We start from the raw sequence: 15,142 nt of genomic DNA on the forward strand, positions 1-15,142 counted from the left end.
CCTACATAACTCTGGATTCAAAAGCTGATCTACTAATTTCTACAAACTGGTACCAGTTTTTTCGTCTGACTGGGCACCTTCATTTCCACAGGTATTATAACTACTGGATCCACCTTAGCAGAGTACTACTATTATGTCTCAGCCTACAGAATTTTATACAGTGATGACGCACAGAAATGGACAGTATACAGAGATCCTGGCACGGATAAAGATAAGGTAAAAATACCACACACCTGTTAGGTATGTTCTGTGGAGATTTCACAAGTGTAAATATGACTAATTTTGGTACAGTGAGGAAATACTAAATAACTTCCCTTTTCAGTGTAATTTTGAATCATAAACAGCATCTATGCAGAAGAAAATACGTAAGGATTTGACCAGTTATGAAATTCAGAGATTTTTTTTATTACTATTTGGGGGTGGGAATATTCTATACAAGGAACTTCTCTTGCCGGCGGTAGGCTGTCTGCTACTGCGTCCCTGTAAGAATAATCAGATTCCTTTCAAAATACGTTGGATGCATGTTTCAAAATTAAGTTTTACTTTCTTATCCTCTTGTAGTTACAGAATAAATGTTAGGGGTTGTATAATTTTCCATCTTTTGTAATGTTACTGTCAGTCTTACTTTTTGACAAAATACTGATAAGTTTCTTGTATAATAGAGGAGCCCTTGCAGAGGGGAGTTGTAAAAAATGAAATGGTACTTTCAGATTGCAAATGCTTTGCCACACAGAAAAATTACCTAACGTTAATGGCAAGATAATTTTATTTTCCCTGTGTTTACAGTTTCGTGGTATTTAATAGACAGTAAAAATGAGAAGATGATTGTCCTACGTGGTCTTCCCAGTGGTTCAGATCAGATTTTCTTAAACAAATGAGAGGATTCTGGGTAACCTGACTGGAATTAGAATTTCACAGAATCACAGAATGGTTAAGGGTTGGAAGGGACCTCTGGAGATCATCTACTTCAACCCCCTGCCAAAGCAGGGTCACCCAGAGCACGTTGCACAGGGTCGTGTCCAGGCGGGTTTTGAGTATCTCCAGAGAAGGAGACTCCCCCCCTCCCTGGACAGCCTGTTCCAGTGCTCTGTCACCCTCAAAGTAAAGAAGTTCCTCCTCATATTCAGATGGAACTTCCCATGTTTCAGTTTGTGCCCGTTGCCCCTTGTCCTGTCGCTGGGCACCACTGAGAAGAGTCTGGCCCCATCCTCTTGACACCCACCCCTAAGGTATTTGTAAGTATTGGTAAGATCCCCTCTCAGTCTTCTCTTCTCCAAGCTGAACAGACTCACCTCTCTCAGCCTTTCCTCATAAGAGAGATGCTCCAGTCCTCTAATCATCTTTGTAGCCCTCTGCTGGACTCTCTCCAGTAGTTCCTTGTCTTTCTTGAACTGGGGAGCCCAGAACTGGACACAGGACTCCAGATGTGGTCTCACTAGGGCAGAGTAGAGGGGCAGGATAACCTCCCTTGACCTGCTGTCCACACTCTTCCTAATGCACCCCAGGATACCATAGGCCTTCCTGGCCACAAGGGCACATTGCTGGCTCATGGCGAACTTCTTGTCCACCAGAACACCCAGGTCCTTCTCTGCAGAGCTGCTCTCCAGTAGATCAGCCCCCAACCTGTACCGATGCATGGGGTTATTCTTCCCCAGGTGCAGGACCCTACACTTGCCTTTGTTGAACCACATTAGGTTCCTCTCCACCCAACTCCAGCCTGTCCAGGTCTCACTGAATGGCAGCACAGCCTTCTGCTGTATCGGCCACCCCTCCCAGTTTTGTGTCATCAGCAAATTTGCTGAGTGTACACTCTGTCCCTTCATCCAGGTCATTGATGGATATAAGTTAACCAAGACTGGACCCAGTACTGACCCCTGGGGAACACCGCTAGCCACAGGCCTTCCAACTAGACTGAGCACTGCTGATCAGATCGCAGGCCCTGGTTCTCATGGGGGACTTCAGTCACCCCGATATCTGCTGGAAAGACAAGGAGAGCTAGGCACCCACAGTCCAGGAGGTTCCTACAGAGTGCTGACGATAACTTTTTGACACAGGTGGTGGAGGAGCCAACGCGGAGAGGTGCTCTGCTAGACCTTGTGTTAACAAATAACGAAGGTCTGGTTGGAGATGTGAAAGTTGGGGGTAGCCTGGGTTGTAGCGACCACGAGATGGTGGAGTTCAGGATTCTGTGTGGAGGAAGCAGGGCAATAAGTAGGATTCCAACCCTGGACTTCAGGAGAGCTGACTTTGGCCTCTTCAAGGACGTCCTTGGGGGTATCCCATGGGTTAGGGCTCTAGAGGGCAAGGGGGGTCCATGAGAGCTGGTCAATATTCAAACATCACTTCCTCCAAGCTCAAGATTGGTGCATCCCTATGAGTAAGAAATCAAGCAAAGGGGGCAGGAGACCTGCATGGATGAGCAAAGAGCTTCTGACAAAACTGAAATGGAAGAAGAAAGTCTATGGAATGTGGAAAAAGGGACAGGCTACTTGGGAGGAATACAGGAAGGTTGTCAGAGTATGCAGGGAGGTGACAAGTTGGGGTTAGTTCCTATCTTGGGAGGCAGCTAAGGAGCCTTTCTCTCTGCTCTGATTGGCCTGGCTTATTCCCCAACAGAGGCAATGGCATGAGCATTACCGCTCTGGACCCCACCCCCCAAGTCCTTCAGTTTAAAGCCCACCTCACCAAGTTGGCCAGCCTGCTGCCAAAGATTCCCTTGCCTCTTCTAGACAGGTGGATTCCATCCCTCCCTAACAGGTTACAGTTGTCAAAGAGTGTCCCTTGTCATAAAAGCCAAAACCCTCACGACAGCACCAACCACGAAGCCAAGAGGTGATTTCCATTATACGTCTATTTATGGTTGCCCCCTTTCCTCTGATAGGTAAAATGGAGGAGAAGATAACTTGGGCACCAATATTCTTCACTTGCACCCCCAGGGCTTTGTAGTCTTCCTTGATCCTACCCAGGTTCTGGCTTGTGGTGTCATTCATGCCCACATGAAAGAGAAGCAGAGGATAGTAGTCCGATCTCATAACAACTTGTGGCACCCTCTCAGTAATATCTCGCACCTTAGTGCCTGGAAGGCAGCACACCTCTCGTGATTCTCTGTCAGGTCGGCAGATGCCCCTCAACAGAGAGTTACCCACCACGAGCACTCGTCGTTTCTTTTTACGGTATCCACTCTGCTGCTGGTCGTGTTTCACCTTGTGGATCTTGCTCGTGGGCATCTATAGCTGTTAAAGCTTCATATCTGTTTTTGGTTGTGATACTGGAGGGTGGAGACTGAGGCGGAGTCTTGCTTTTTGCGGGTCACCAGGGTCCAAGGAGCCTCTTTCTTAGTGGTGTCTTCTAAGGGGGCATGGTGCTGATACCACCTATCTATCTCTGCCTCGTCTCCTCTAATACTGTGCCGCTTTCTAACTGTTTCCTTCAACTCAGCCACAGTTTCCTTCTTTGTCTTAAAATTCTTGGATGTAATTTACCCTACTTCCATAGGCCTGGGGACATACATGTAATAGTAACTAGCAACCCAGTAACTTTTTAGAAATTGGTCTTAAGAATGGTAACTCTTCAGCTGTATTTGGTTTTCTTCTGTTTATTATGGGTTAAGAATGTTAAGATAGGATGTAGCATCCCGTTGATGAAGTGAAAGGTTGAAGTATCTTGTTTGTTAAATTAAGAGGTTTTTGAACACTGAACATAATCACAGTAGGAAACTTTCCTGAAAGGAGGAAACTTTACTGTCAGGGCTGGTCCATGACCTTGGTAACAGACTGTTAGTATGAAGTAGTCAAGTGGAGAAAAAAAAAAACCCAACCTAAAACCTCCAGCATCTTTTGCTAGTTTTTGAGTGCCCTCCTCTGGCCATAAAATACAATCTCAGCTAGTGAGCTGCCTAGATTGAGGCTTCACGTGTAGTTTCATTATTTCCTTAGCAAACGTTTCCTTAGAAAAGCTGCCTTAGAAAGGCACCCGTTGCCTTCTAATTTGAGCATATGGTTTTTCTTGCAAGTTCATGAAAGGAAACAAATTGTGGAGCTTGAAATTATGGCAACAGAACTTTCTTTGCACTCTTTGTATCATTGGGTACAATGCACGGAGAACCATACACATGCGGGAAGTGCCAGCTGTAGTGACATGACAGCAAAAAGGGTTCAGTAAGGTTTATCTCTCAGGCTTCAAAATAGCAGGTTTTTTTCCTCCATCTGGCATCATCTTGCTTGATACAGCTTTGCTTTTGGATGCGTTGAATGCAGGCTTCTCCCTTGGAGCCCTACAGAATTGACAGCAGACCAACCAGGAGGTCCTATTCCCTTTTTTTTTCGAAAGATGTTTGGAATTCTTAACGTTGTTCAGGAGACTAGAAGCTTTTCCAAGGCCTTCCTGTACTCCTCGTTGCAAATAGCTTCTAGAGATCTGTCAGGACTCAAGAAAAGCTTTTTTAAAATTTTTGTATTTGAAAAAAAATGCTTGAATTGGGGAAAAGTGACAAATCAAAGTTGCAGTGTTGGATGAGTTTTCTTTGACAGCACAGAGGCCAATGGAGTCTGATAATAGATGGAATGTGAAAGTGATTTCTTATCAAAAAACTTGCACTGTTTTGAGCTCTGAAGCATTTTTTTTTTTTTTTTGTGCAAAAAATTAAATGAACAAAAAATATTGAGCTGCAGGAAAAGTTAAGTTACTATCATAACACAGAATCACAGAATCAACCAGGTTGGAAGAGCCCTCTGGGATCATCGAGTCCAACCATTGCCCTGACACCACCCTGTCAACTAGACCAGGGCACTAAGTGCCATGTCCAGGCTTTTCTTAAACACCTCCAGAGATGGTGACTCCACCACCTCCCTGGGCAGCCCCTTCCAATGGCTAATGACCCTTGCTGAGAAGAAGATCTTCCTAATGTCCAACCTGAACCTTCCCTGGCGAAGCTTGAGGCTGTGTCCTCTTGTCCTGTCGCTAGTTGCCTGGGAGAAGAGGCCGACTCCCACTTCACTCCAACCTCCCTTCAGGTAGTTGTAGACTGCACTAAGGTCACCTCTGAGCCTCCTCTTCTCCAGGCTAAACACCCCCAGCTCCCTCAGCCCTTCCTCGTAAGTCAGAAAAATATTGTTTTAAGCAGCTCAGTGCAGAACCTGTAGTTGCTGTGTGTCATTGTGCTTACATTGCATCATACAGTGGCCATCTGCTTACTCCTGTTAAATGTCAGTCAGATGAACCTGTTCTGTATTGTCAAGTTTTGATGAGTTCTTCATGTGCAAGGACCAGCAGTGAAGGGCTGGCTTTAGCTCATCCTTTATGCAAAGTCTGCGCCCTTCTCTTCCAGAACCGCACGGCTCTGTATGAGACTCCAAAGAGCGAGCGCTCACCTGAACCTGAATCCTTTTATTTTGCTGGTGGTTCCGCCCTTGTAGGCAGCAACCACCAGAGGACAGTGTGATTACAGGCTTGACTGTGTCTCTTAATGCCTTCTAATAAATGCCACAGCCATTTGTGGGACAGACTATGCTTGAACTATTTATTAGGCTGTGGGAAGGTACCACCTAATTCCTGCTTTCTAGATATAATCAAAGAGCAAAGGCAAAATACCAAAAAGGACGGAGTTAGGATTGTTCAGTGCCATGAACATGTGAGATGTCTTTAACAGCAGGCGTTGCCTGGGGAGCATCAGCAGAATATTACATGGTACCTTTATTCTGAAGTAAGTAGTTGCATGCATACATGTACACATACCTTTATTTTATTTAGTTATGTATTTAGTAGGGCCCAGTGAGTGGAGATGTGCAGGCAGTTCTGGGGTGAATTTTCAGGATTCTGCACTGCTTATTTTTCCTAAATAAAACATCAAAATTGGTTGTAGTTACTTAGTTGCTATTGCATTTGTATAACATAATGTTTGTCTTTTTTTTTTTCTTTTCTAGATATTTCAAGGGAACACTGAATTGTACCAGGAAGTTCGCAATAATTTCATTCCGCCTATTATTGCACGCTTTTTTAGGATTAACCCCTTAAAATGGCACCAGAAAATTGCAATGAAAGTAGAATTGCTAGGATGTCAGTTTAGTATAGGTAAGGCAACTGAAAACCTTTCAACTGTGCAAGACAAGCAGTGGAATAATTTGGCAAAGATTATGTTGTGGGTATATTTTCAATGAGAACAAAGTACTTCTTAGCTGCATAATCCTTCTGTAACTGATACGTCTGAATTTCTTCCAAAGTTATTACACTTAACCTGGAAAACACCTAGTTTACACATAAACAAGGTAATTTAGAAAGTATTTCCAAAGACACCAGTCACTTGCTTCCATGTCACTGATTCATGGGGGTTTTTTCCTCATTATAAAACATGAACAAAAGCTTTAGAGCAAATTGTTCCAGCTGTCTTCTCCTGAGAAGGAAACATGGAAAACTAGCACTTCAAAAAAGTTTATTTTTACAAATTCTTCTCTTCTAAAGGCCGTGCTCCTAAAATCACCATGCCACCCCCACCTCAGAACAAGAATGACGACAAGAACGATGACTTCAGTGATGACTTCATTCATTCAGTGAAGACCTCATTGCAGACAGATAAAACAACATTCACACCTGAAATAAAAAACACCACAGTGACTCCAAGTGTAACCAAAGGTATCCACAGTTAAGCAGTAGAAGTGTTTGGGAACTCCCTACAGTTCTTTGTCATATATGAAGTGTGCTTTCTGAATTTAGATTTCCTCAGCACTTAATGTATTATAGTAAATTATGAATTTTTTTCTAATATTTACCAGTTATTAAATACATATATGAGATTAAAAATACACAGTTGCATACTGCATGCAAAAACAAAACCAGTCTTCCAAATCATATATATATATATATATATATATATATATATTCCAGCTTTCAAAACTTGTTCAAACTGAGTTCAACTTTTAATCCAGCAGGGTAGCTTAGGGGGATCTGCTGTGATAGACGCTCTACATAAAAACTGTGCTTTACCCAAGTAATTTTCAAATTAAAAACTGATTTATGAGCATCTCTTCTGTCTGACACCACTTAATTTAATGGCTTTCAGATGTGGCATTGGCAGCAGTTCTGGTTCCAGTGCTGGTGATGGTCTTCACTACTCTGATTCTTATCTTAGTTTGTGCGTGGCATTGGAGAAACCGGTAAATGAACAGATTAATGAAAGTGCTTTAATGAATGCTAGCCTGGTGTGTGGGAATGAAATGCTGCATGTATCGCTGTGGGAACTACATGGTCCACACTTGTGGAAGGATTCTTTTTTTTCAGAATTGTATTCTCTGTGAGAAAGTGTTCACTTGAATAGCGAGGACAGTGAAAATGGCTTTTTGTAACTATTTTTGTTAGAAGTGCTTTTACTGAAAACTGGTTTCTCTAGTAGCAGCAGTCTGGTGATGGCAAGCCAGGTTACTGGTGCTGATACGTTAAATTTGAGGACCAGTTACAGCCAAGGTGACAGTTGCTGAGCATTAATTAATGCATCTCCTGCTAAGCAGACTAACTAAAATACCCTCTTTTTAATTTTTTCACAGCAAGAAAAAAACTGAGGGCACTTATGATCTACCTTACTGGGATCGTGCAGGTAACAAAATGGTTTTATGAAATCCTTTACTTGGCATTTTTGGATTGATGCTTATTTCAGATCACAGTCAGAGACAATTTCCACTAGCAGAAGCCTCTCTAATGCTAACTGATGTAGGCACAGTGAACACTGAATTTCTTTTCTCGACAGACTAAACTGCTTCATTCTCTGAATTTTTTTCAGAAACAGAAAATGCCTCGTCTCCTATTAGAGCTTAGAGCTTCAGATTTTTTTTTTTTTTTGGTAAACAAAGTATAGAATCTCTTAATTATACAACACGAGGGGAAAAATCATCTATGAGGAATATCTTTATACATTTGATAATCACATATTGGCTTCAGGTTTTTTTTGTCCTGGAAAAAATCTTTCATCTTGGTGTATAAGGTCTGTCAAGTTTTGTCTGTCTTCACTGCCCTAGTAAGCACGTGGGATTGTTTGTTCAGGTTTTTTGCAAATATTCACTGATCAACCTTTTTCAACAATGTGAGTTAGAAACATGATGTTAACAGCCAGAAACCATGTTAATTAAATGTACTCTGAGCTTATAACTGAGATGATTGTCTAAAATTTTATGTAAATATTTTTGATTTACAAATTGGAAGCGTGGCTGACTTTTTAGTATTTTCTGTGTTGTATTTTATGAGTTGATTGGGTCAGAGTAACGTTGTCACTGCTGACTCTTCAGTCTGCCAGAGAACGTTAAAGTATCTTGTAACCTTAGGGTCATGCAAATAATTTTGTTTACCTGCTACTACAAAATATAAGCTGTGGTGTAAAGATATTTTAGTAGCTTAAAACACAGTAGATATGCAGTCTTGGGTGTTTTTTTTTAAAATCCATGTGAAGGATGGTGGAAAGGAATGAAGCAGTTTCTCCCGACCAAATCAGTGGAACATGAAGAAACTCCCGTACGCTACAGCAGCAGTGAAATTAGTCACCTAAGACCAAGAGAAGTCCCAACAATGCTGCAAACAGAGTCTGCAGGTACACTTTACTGTTTCTGTGGGCCATGTTTTATATATATTTTATATATATATATATATGACATGCCAAAAAATGTTTGTTAGGAGTTCGGCTACATTTAATTATGTCCTGTTTGTTTTGGGGAACAGAGGAGAAATGAATAGTTTGGCTGGTAAGTGCATTTCTTAAAATGCAGGTTTTTTTCAAATCTGTTCTTGGAATATCATAAAAGTATGTATTAATTGATTGGATGTGCTGTGGACAGACAGTTTCCCAAGTTAATGCAGTAACTGGAAGTTTCTTTGCTTGTACTTGTTCTTAAACCCCATAAAGGGTTGAGGGATTTTTTTTTGGTTATGTTTTCATGCACTGACAATAGTTTCACCCCATTATCTTTGTGCACAAATCTGAAATGTGGCACTTGGTTCCCTACACTGACTCTATGGATTACATCATTCTTTTGATCTAGAAAAGGAGGAATTACTGATAAGGGCATATGCCATTTCCTTGGTGAAGCAGTCATTAGAGGAGGATGACTGACGGACTGTGCCTTTGGTTCTGTGCTGCCATGCTGATGGCAGAAATACAGAGATGGGCAGGAGTTACAGCTTCACAGCAGGCAGCATTACTTTTCTCTTTTTGGCTGCCTGTCTGTTTTTACCCAGCTAGCCAGGTTTCTCACTTCCAGCTTTTGTAACTCAGATTTCTCAGCTGATCACATGCAGGCTTCCCCCCCCCTCAGAGGACAAACCCTCCACCCCAAGGACTACTTTTTATCCAAAGCCAGGCAGGGTAATTTCATTTAATTCTAATTTTGCAGGGAACAAAGTTTCAAAAACTTTGTTTTGAGGCAGATTTGCAGCATGGGAAATTGCAGCCCACAAGGGAAGAAGTATAAATCTGAGAAATTAGGATGCTGTGGCTATATCCCAATAGCTTTAACTATTGGGTAGAAATTACTTTTTTCCCAAAGCAGTTGGCACTGGTAGAGGTGAACCACTGGTTTGATCTAGGATAATAATTTCTGTGACGCTACTGACGGGTTGTATTTGATGTGATGCCACTGTAAAAAAAATTCCATTAAGCGTGTTTTTCTTTTGTTTTGTTGGGGCTTACAACACAGAGTATGCTCAGCCCCTGGTAGGGGGAATTGTCGGCACGCTGCATCAGAGATCAACCTTTAAACCAGAGGAAGGAAAAGAAGCAAGTTACGCTGATCTGGACCCTTACAATTCACCTGTACAAGAAGTTTACCATGCTTACGCTGAACCACTACCTATAACTGGACCAGAATATGCAACTCCAATCATCATGGACATGTCCAGCCATCCCAGCACACCTCTTGGCGTTCCTTCCATTTCCACCTTCAAAGCTGCAGGGAATCAAGGTCCTCCACTGGTGGGAACTCACAACACACTCTTATCTAGGACAGACAGCATGTCATCAGCCCAGGCACTCTACGATACACCAAAGGGGCAGCTGGGGCCAGGTGCCGCCGATGAATTGGTGTACCAGGTACCACAGAGCGTGGCCCATTCCACTGGGAGTAAGGATGAACTAAGTTAGCTCACGAGGAAGGTAGAATGATGGCTTATTTTTAAAAGCCAGTTCCATAAAGCTGACAGTTCCATTTTTTAATCGCATTGTTTTGGTATTTGTTAGTCTTAAATAACACAATGTTGAACCAAAACATGTGGTATTGGAGCTCTGGGAAACCAGTAGTTCTGCCTTTCCTTAAGCTGTATATGTAATTACAGCTTGTCTCCTGCAAAATCGTGGACTTTTTTATTACTACTGTACAATTGTCTGTCAGACATGAGAGAAGAACTCTTCAAGATTAGCTTCAGTAATTCATAGATGTGAATGGTAAATTGGGAGAAACAGTTTAAAGTACGAAAGCCAGTAATTTCTTGCTAATGGTACTATTTCTGGGGGGAAAAAAAAAAAACCAAACCCCAAAGCTCCTAAGATCTCTATGTAAGCACTATAGTTTCTAAAACTAATTTTGCCCTATCAAATGCCTGCATAACTTTGGACTTTAAAAACTATCAGGACTGAAGGCAAAAGTCCCATAAACTTCATGGCATAGAATAGTTTTGATTCTAAATTATGTTATTTTCAGCTTTTGTTAATAGGATTAAGAGTAATGATCTGTGTGTTCCTCAGAAGGTTCCCACCATTTTTATTAGCCTGCCAAAACAAGAATCTGCTGTCTGTACAGTCCGTTTGCTGCCTCATCTCCCTAAGCCACTCAGTCTTGTTCCTTCCAAAGGGATCCAGGAGGCATAGACTACACGGCAACTGCTTGTACTTTTTTCCCTACTAAGTGAAAGCTACTCTGAATAGCGTCTGCCTCGAATTCAGACTCCCCTGATGGTCCATGTGCAAGAAGCATCCAGCCATTCGATGATGGAGTTCAGAAGGGGTCTCCTTGTCCCCCCCACCCTGCCCCCTCGGGAGTATCTGTCGGTGTGTGTCAAGATGTGAGCGTATACAAACATAGATATGTATATACTTTTGTGAGTGCTTGAGGAAGCACACAAATACTCTAATGGTGCACACTTTGTGTTACACATTTAGCACATATGGTACGTTTTAGCACAACTAAAAAACTTTGGCCTTAGGGCTTTTCTTATGATTGTTCGTATTAGAAGTATAAAAGATGCCAAAACCTTTGCAAGAGAACCAGTGCTGTTCCAAAGAGCGTCCATGTCAGAAGTGTTTAATGCAATTTGTATCCTCTAAATGTTCCAATGTTCTTTACTATGAAAACATTGCAGTCGGTCTTCTATTTGAGATAACGTAGACTAGTTTTAGGTAGGTAATCACGAAATGAAGAAAACAATTTGGATGTCATATTTGCCATTTTTTTTCTTGTTAGAAACAAAGCACAGCTTTTTAACCTAAGTAGTAGAAAAAAACCCACAATAAAAGTGCTTTATTTTTTTTGTAACAGCACTGCTGGGAGGGTGCTGAATTAATTTATACACGTGAACCCCCTGCCTACTCATTAGCCCAGTTTTATGGACTTCAGTGGTTACTGTTTGTTTCTGTGATGTAACTCACATCAGCCTTGTGTGTTGCCCAGAGTCCTTAAACCAGGTGGAGAACAGCCAAATCGAAACTAAAATGGTGTTCAAGAGGGCTGTCGCCATGTCTTTATCTCAGTACCGTATCCTAACTGGTCACTTCAAAATTTGCTTGCACAGGGGCTACACATGAACTCGGTAATCCAAAATGACTTGTGGCCTGTTCAATATCTAGAACATGTTCTTACATACTCTGTGCTACCTTGAAGCCCAATTCTGCAATTTTTTGATCACTCATTGTCATTCATTGAGAATGATTATTATTTTTAAGAACTGGGTGTCTAAGCTTAAATGTGAATGTAAGTAAGGGTGGTATACAAGACCCATCCATGAAAAAGAAATTCCTGCCTAGAGTTGTATTTTTGATGTTACTGCAACTTCTCCTCTTGATAAAGCTACTCTGCAATCCTTGTAGTTTTGCTTACACAGGTAAGTGTTCTTACCCAGCAGCAGCCCTGACTTTGAAATTATCTGGGCTGATTCTGTTTGAAAGGGGTGGGAGGTTATTTATTTGTACCAAGATGTGACATACTTATTCCAGCCAAGTTAAGAAACCTCTGCATTCTCAAGCTGTACCAGTTCAGGCTTAGAAAAATTAATCTACTATAAAAGTAAATGGATGTGTTCAAGCCAGTAAAATTAACACTCTTGAATTTAATTTTTACCGTAGGCCAGGTATGGTAGAACTGTGGATGTACTGTAGGCTAAGATGATGTAAGAATTAAACAGTTTCTCTACAGAGGGTTATTTTTTAAGCAACTGTAATGCAGTTTCATTATCTGAGCAGCATGAGCTGTTGACTGGAATGGTTGTTTTTAAGAATTTAAGTCCCTTTTCTGAAAGAAATTGGTCTCAAGCTTTGCTCCCTGCTTTCAACTTTGAACATGTTATCTGCTAGGGCTAGGAAGATAAGTTTGAATATGTAATGGTTGGGTTTAAAATGTATGCTACGACCTGTTAAACATAGATTTGCGTTCTCCTGTGCACAGTACAAGCAGAGGAACATGTAATGGATCCCTCTTTCAGGTGAAGACATACGGATATAAAATGTATTTCAATCTTGTTTGGCTTGAGTATTCTCCCAGAATGTATGTTCTTACCTCAGCATGTATTGTAGTTGCTCAGTATTTGTATATGTTGCTAGAACTTAGACTGTATAAATAGTGAGGGGTTTTTATATGTATGTTAAAAAGTATTTTAAATAAATTGTACATACATCTTACTGAGTATGTTTGCATTTAACACCTACCTTATAGCTAATTCATTTGTAGTTTGGAAATGAAGGGTTATTTATGAGTTAACTCCTGGAGTAGTACGGTGTGCCCCGCCTCCAAGAGTGCCATTGTCCTGGTTCCTGGCAGTAGGTGTGTGTAGTAGCCACCCACAAGGACGGGTGGTCCCTGCCCCATCTCACCAAGCGTTAGAAGTAGTAACTGACACCAGAGCTCTGCTCATGGCTGCAGTCTGCTGCAGGGGCAAGTGCTATTTACAGGAGGGAGCTTCCCTGGAGCTGCTGGCAGAGTGCCGGCTCTGGAGTCCCACATGACAAGAGGCGAAGGCTCAGCAGAGGCAGCTGACCCCTGTTAGTGCAAGGAGAAAGTCAGGCTCTGGTCCAGTATAGCCCAGTGCTTGGACACAGAGACAATCCCCCTGCCCCAAATCAGCACACCACCTCTATACTGCTAGAGGGGCTGCTAGTTTATTCTTCAACTAGACCATGGCTATTTTCCGATTTCTCAGAAAAAGCTGCTTTTGTGTTCAAAGCTTTCCCCTTCTTTATATTAATTCTAGCACTGCAGTTCCTAAAATAAGGAAATCATAATTACTCTTCTTTTGCAAGGAGAAGGTTAAAATTGGATCCTAAGTGGCTTTGTCCTGTGCTCATAAACATCCTTGTAACATTACAGGCAGACTTGCCTTCAGAAAATGAATGCCAGCATGCCTGCAGGCATCGCTGCGTAGTTGACCAGTGTTCTAGAGGGACTGTTTACAAGTGGGACAGCCCTCTGTGTAAGGCAGAACACTTGCCATTGCTTTATCTGTCTCTGCATCTTTATCTGTCTCTGCATCATACACTTTGCATGAAATGCTACTCACCTGAAATACTGCTCCTTCAGCTTGGGCTGTCTCAGCTTCACGTTTAAGGTTTTCCACAGCTTGGTGATGGAGGGAAGGAAAAAACCCTTGAAGTAAAAACATCCAGATTTCTGAAAACATTTCAGGAGCCAAAAACCACCCTGCTTTTACACGTTAGCATGCAGAAAAGTCTCCTGACATACTGTTGTTTTTTTTTTTATTTCCCACAAATGCTATAGAGCAATAGCGAAAGACCATAAGAAGTGCTTAAATTAATAGGCCAAGTATTCTGTTCACTACCCAAATAGCACATTATTTCTAGGAAGAAAAGTTCCTGAAAAAAGTAAAGCTTTCCACGTAAATGAATGAAATTTGCCCTTCATCCATTAGAGTGAGTGTTCAGCATTTGCACTGTTTTATGCTGATGAAAACAGAAGGTGTTATGGCTGCAGTAAACATTCTCCTCCTCTACGGCGAGGGCACAGGTGTCTCTTTGCAAGTTGGAAGAAACTCCTGTCACTCCACTAGACACTTCAGATGGCTCTTGGCATTAAAACTTAAATAAAATGCACACACTTAAAATAGGTGATGCTGACCTGGGAGGAGACGAGCACTAAGGAATTGTTACTGTACGTGCTATTCCAGTGACAGACAGCTTTGGAAGTTGTCTGTTCAAACTTTTCTTTAGGTAAGTCTTAAAACAATTATTGATAATGTCATCAAATATACCATAGTTCAACTTTGAGAAATGCACAGCTATAACTTCTATGAAACCACATGGTCAGTAATCAAATTCTGATCTAAAAAAAGGCATATAAAACTTGAAACTGGTGTCAGTTTTCAGCACAGCCAGAAGTTTATACCTGTCTCTGCTGCCTTGCAAAAGGAAAAGAACCACTATTTTTTTTTTGCACATGTAATGACGGTACTGCACGTGAAATGGGAAGAAAGAGTCCTACCTACATTCACATTTAAATGGCAGAAGACTAGAACAGCTTCTAAGTGTACTGTCTACACGCTGAACTTACCTAGAGTGACTACACAACCAACGCTATGGTCAAATTACAGTAGAATCAGAGTCCACCTAAAAGCCAAACTCAAAATTAAATTGAGTTTAAATTAAATTAAAAATGCTGTGATTCTTTTAGCTTTTTTACCTTTGTATGTGGCTTGAAGCAAGACAAAGTCCAAAACAGGGTGCAATCGAAGGTGAAAGTGAAAGTCTATAGGTAAGGTGTCACACTAATACAATGCCACCATACATACAAATTATTTATAGACTATTATAAAGTCTTACATTATTTTCTAAGTGCCTGCCTTGCTCCTGAACATGCTGCAGCGTCACAAGATTTTAGCTCTCCAAAACCAGCTGTTGGCGACAATGGGCTGAATGCCCTTCCTTCTGCTCAGGAAGGCTCCTTCATATTGG

The 15,142-nt window shown here is 41.5% G+C and overlaps 1 protein-coding gene across 1 annotated transcript in view; it reads left to right on the forward strand.

The window, feature by feature from the left end:
• The window catches only part of DCBLD2 (discoidin, CUB and LCCL domain containing 2), a 46,303-nt gene extending 33,444 nt beyond the window's left edge, over nt 1–12,859 (forward strand). Inside the window, exons 9-15 of the mRNA XM_068417371.1 lie at nt 92–216; nt 5,922–6,069; nt 6,457–6,627; nt 7,055–7,148; nt 7,536–7,585; nt 8,432–8,569; nt 9,672–12,859. Of these exons, the coding sequence (XP_068273472.1) occupies nt 92–216; nt 5,922–6,069; nt 6,457–6,627; nt 7,055–7,148; nt 7,536–7,585; nt 8,432–8,569; nt 9,672–10,114 (1,169 nt within the window). The 3' untranslated portion in view covers nt 10,115–12,859. The remainder of the gene's footprint in view (nt 1–91; nt 217–5,921; nt 6,070–6,456; nt 6,628–7,054; nt 7,149–7,535; nt 7,586–8,431; nt 8,570–9,671) is intronic.
• Nucleotides 12,860–15,142: the final 2,283 nt, after the last annotated feature.

Source organism: Nyctibius grandis, chromosome 23 (genome assembly GCF_013368605.1).
Source record: "Nyctibius grandis isolate bNycGra1 chromosome 23, bNycGra1.pri, whole genome shotgun sequence".
NCBI classification, from domain to species: domain Eukaryota; kingdom Metazoa; phylum Chordata; class Aves; order Nyctibiiformes; family Nyctibiidae; genus Nyctibius; species Nyctibius grandis.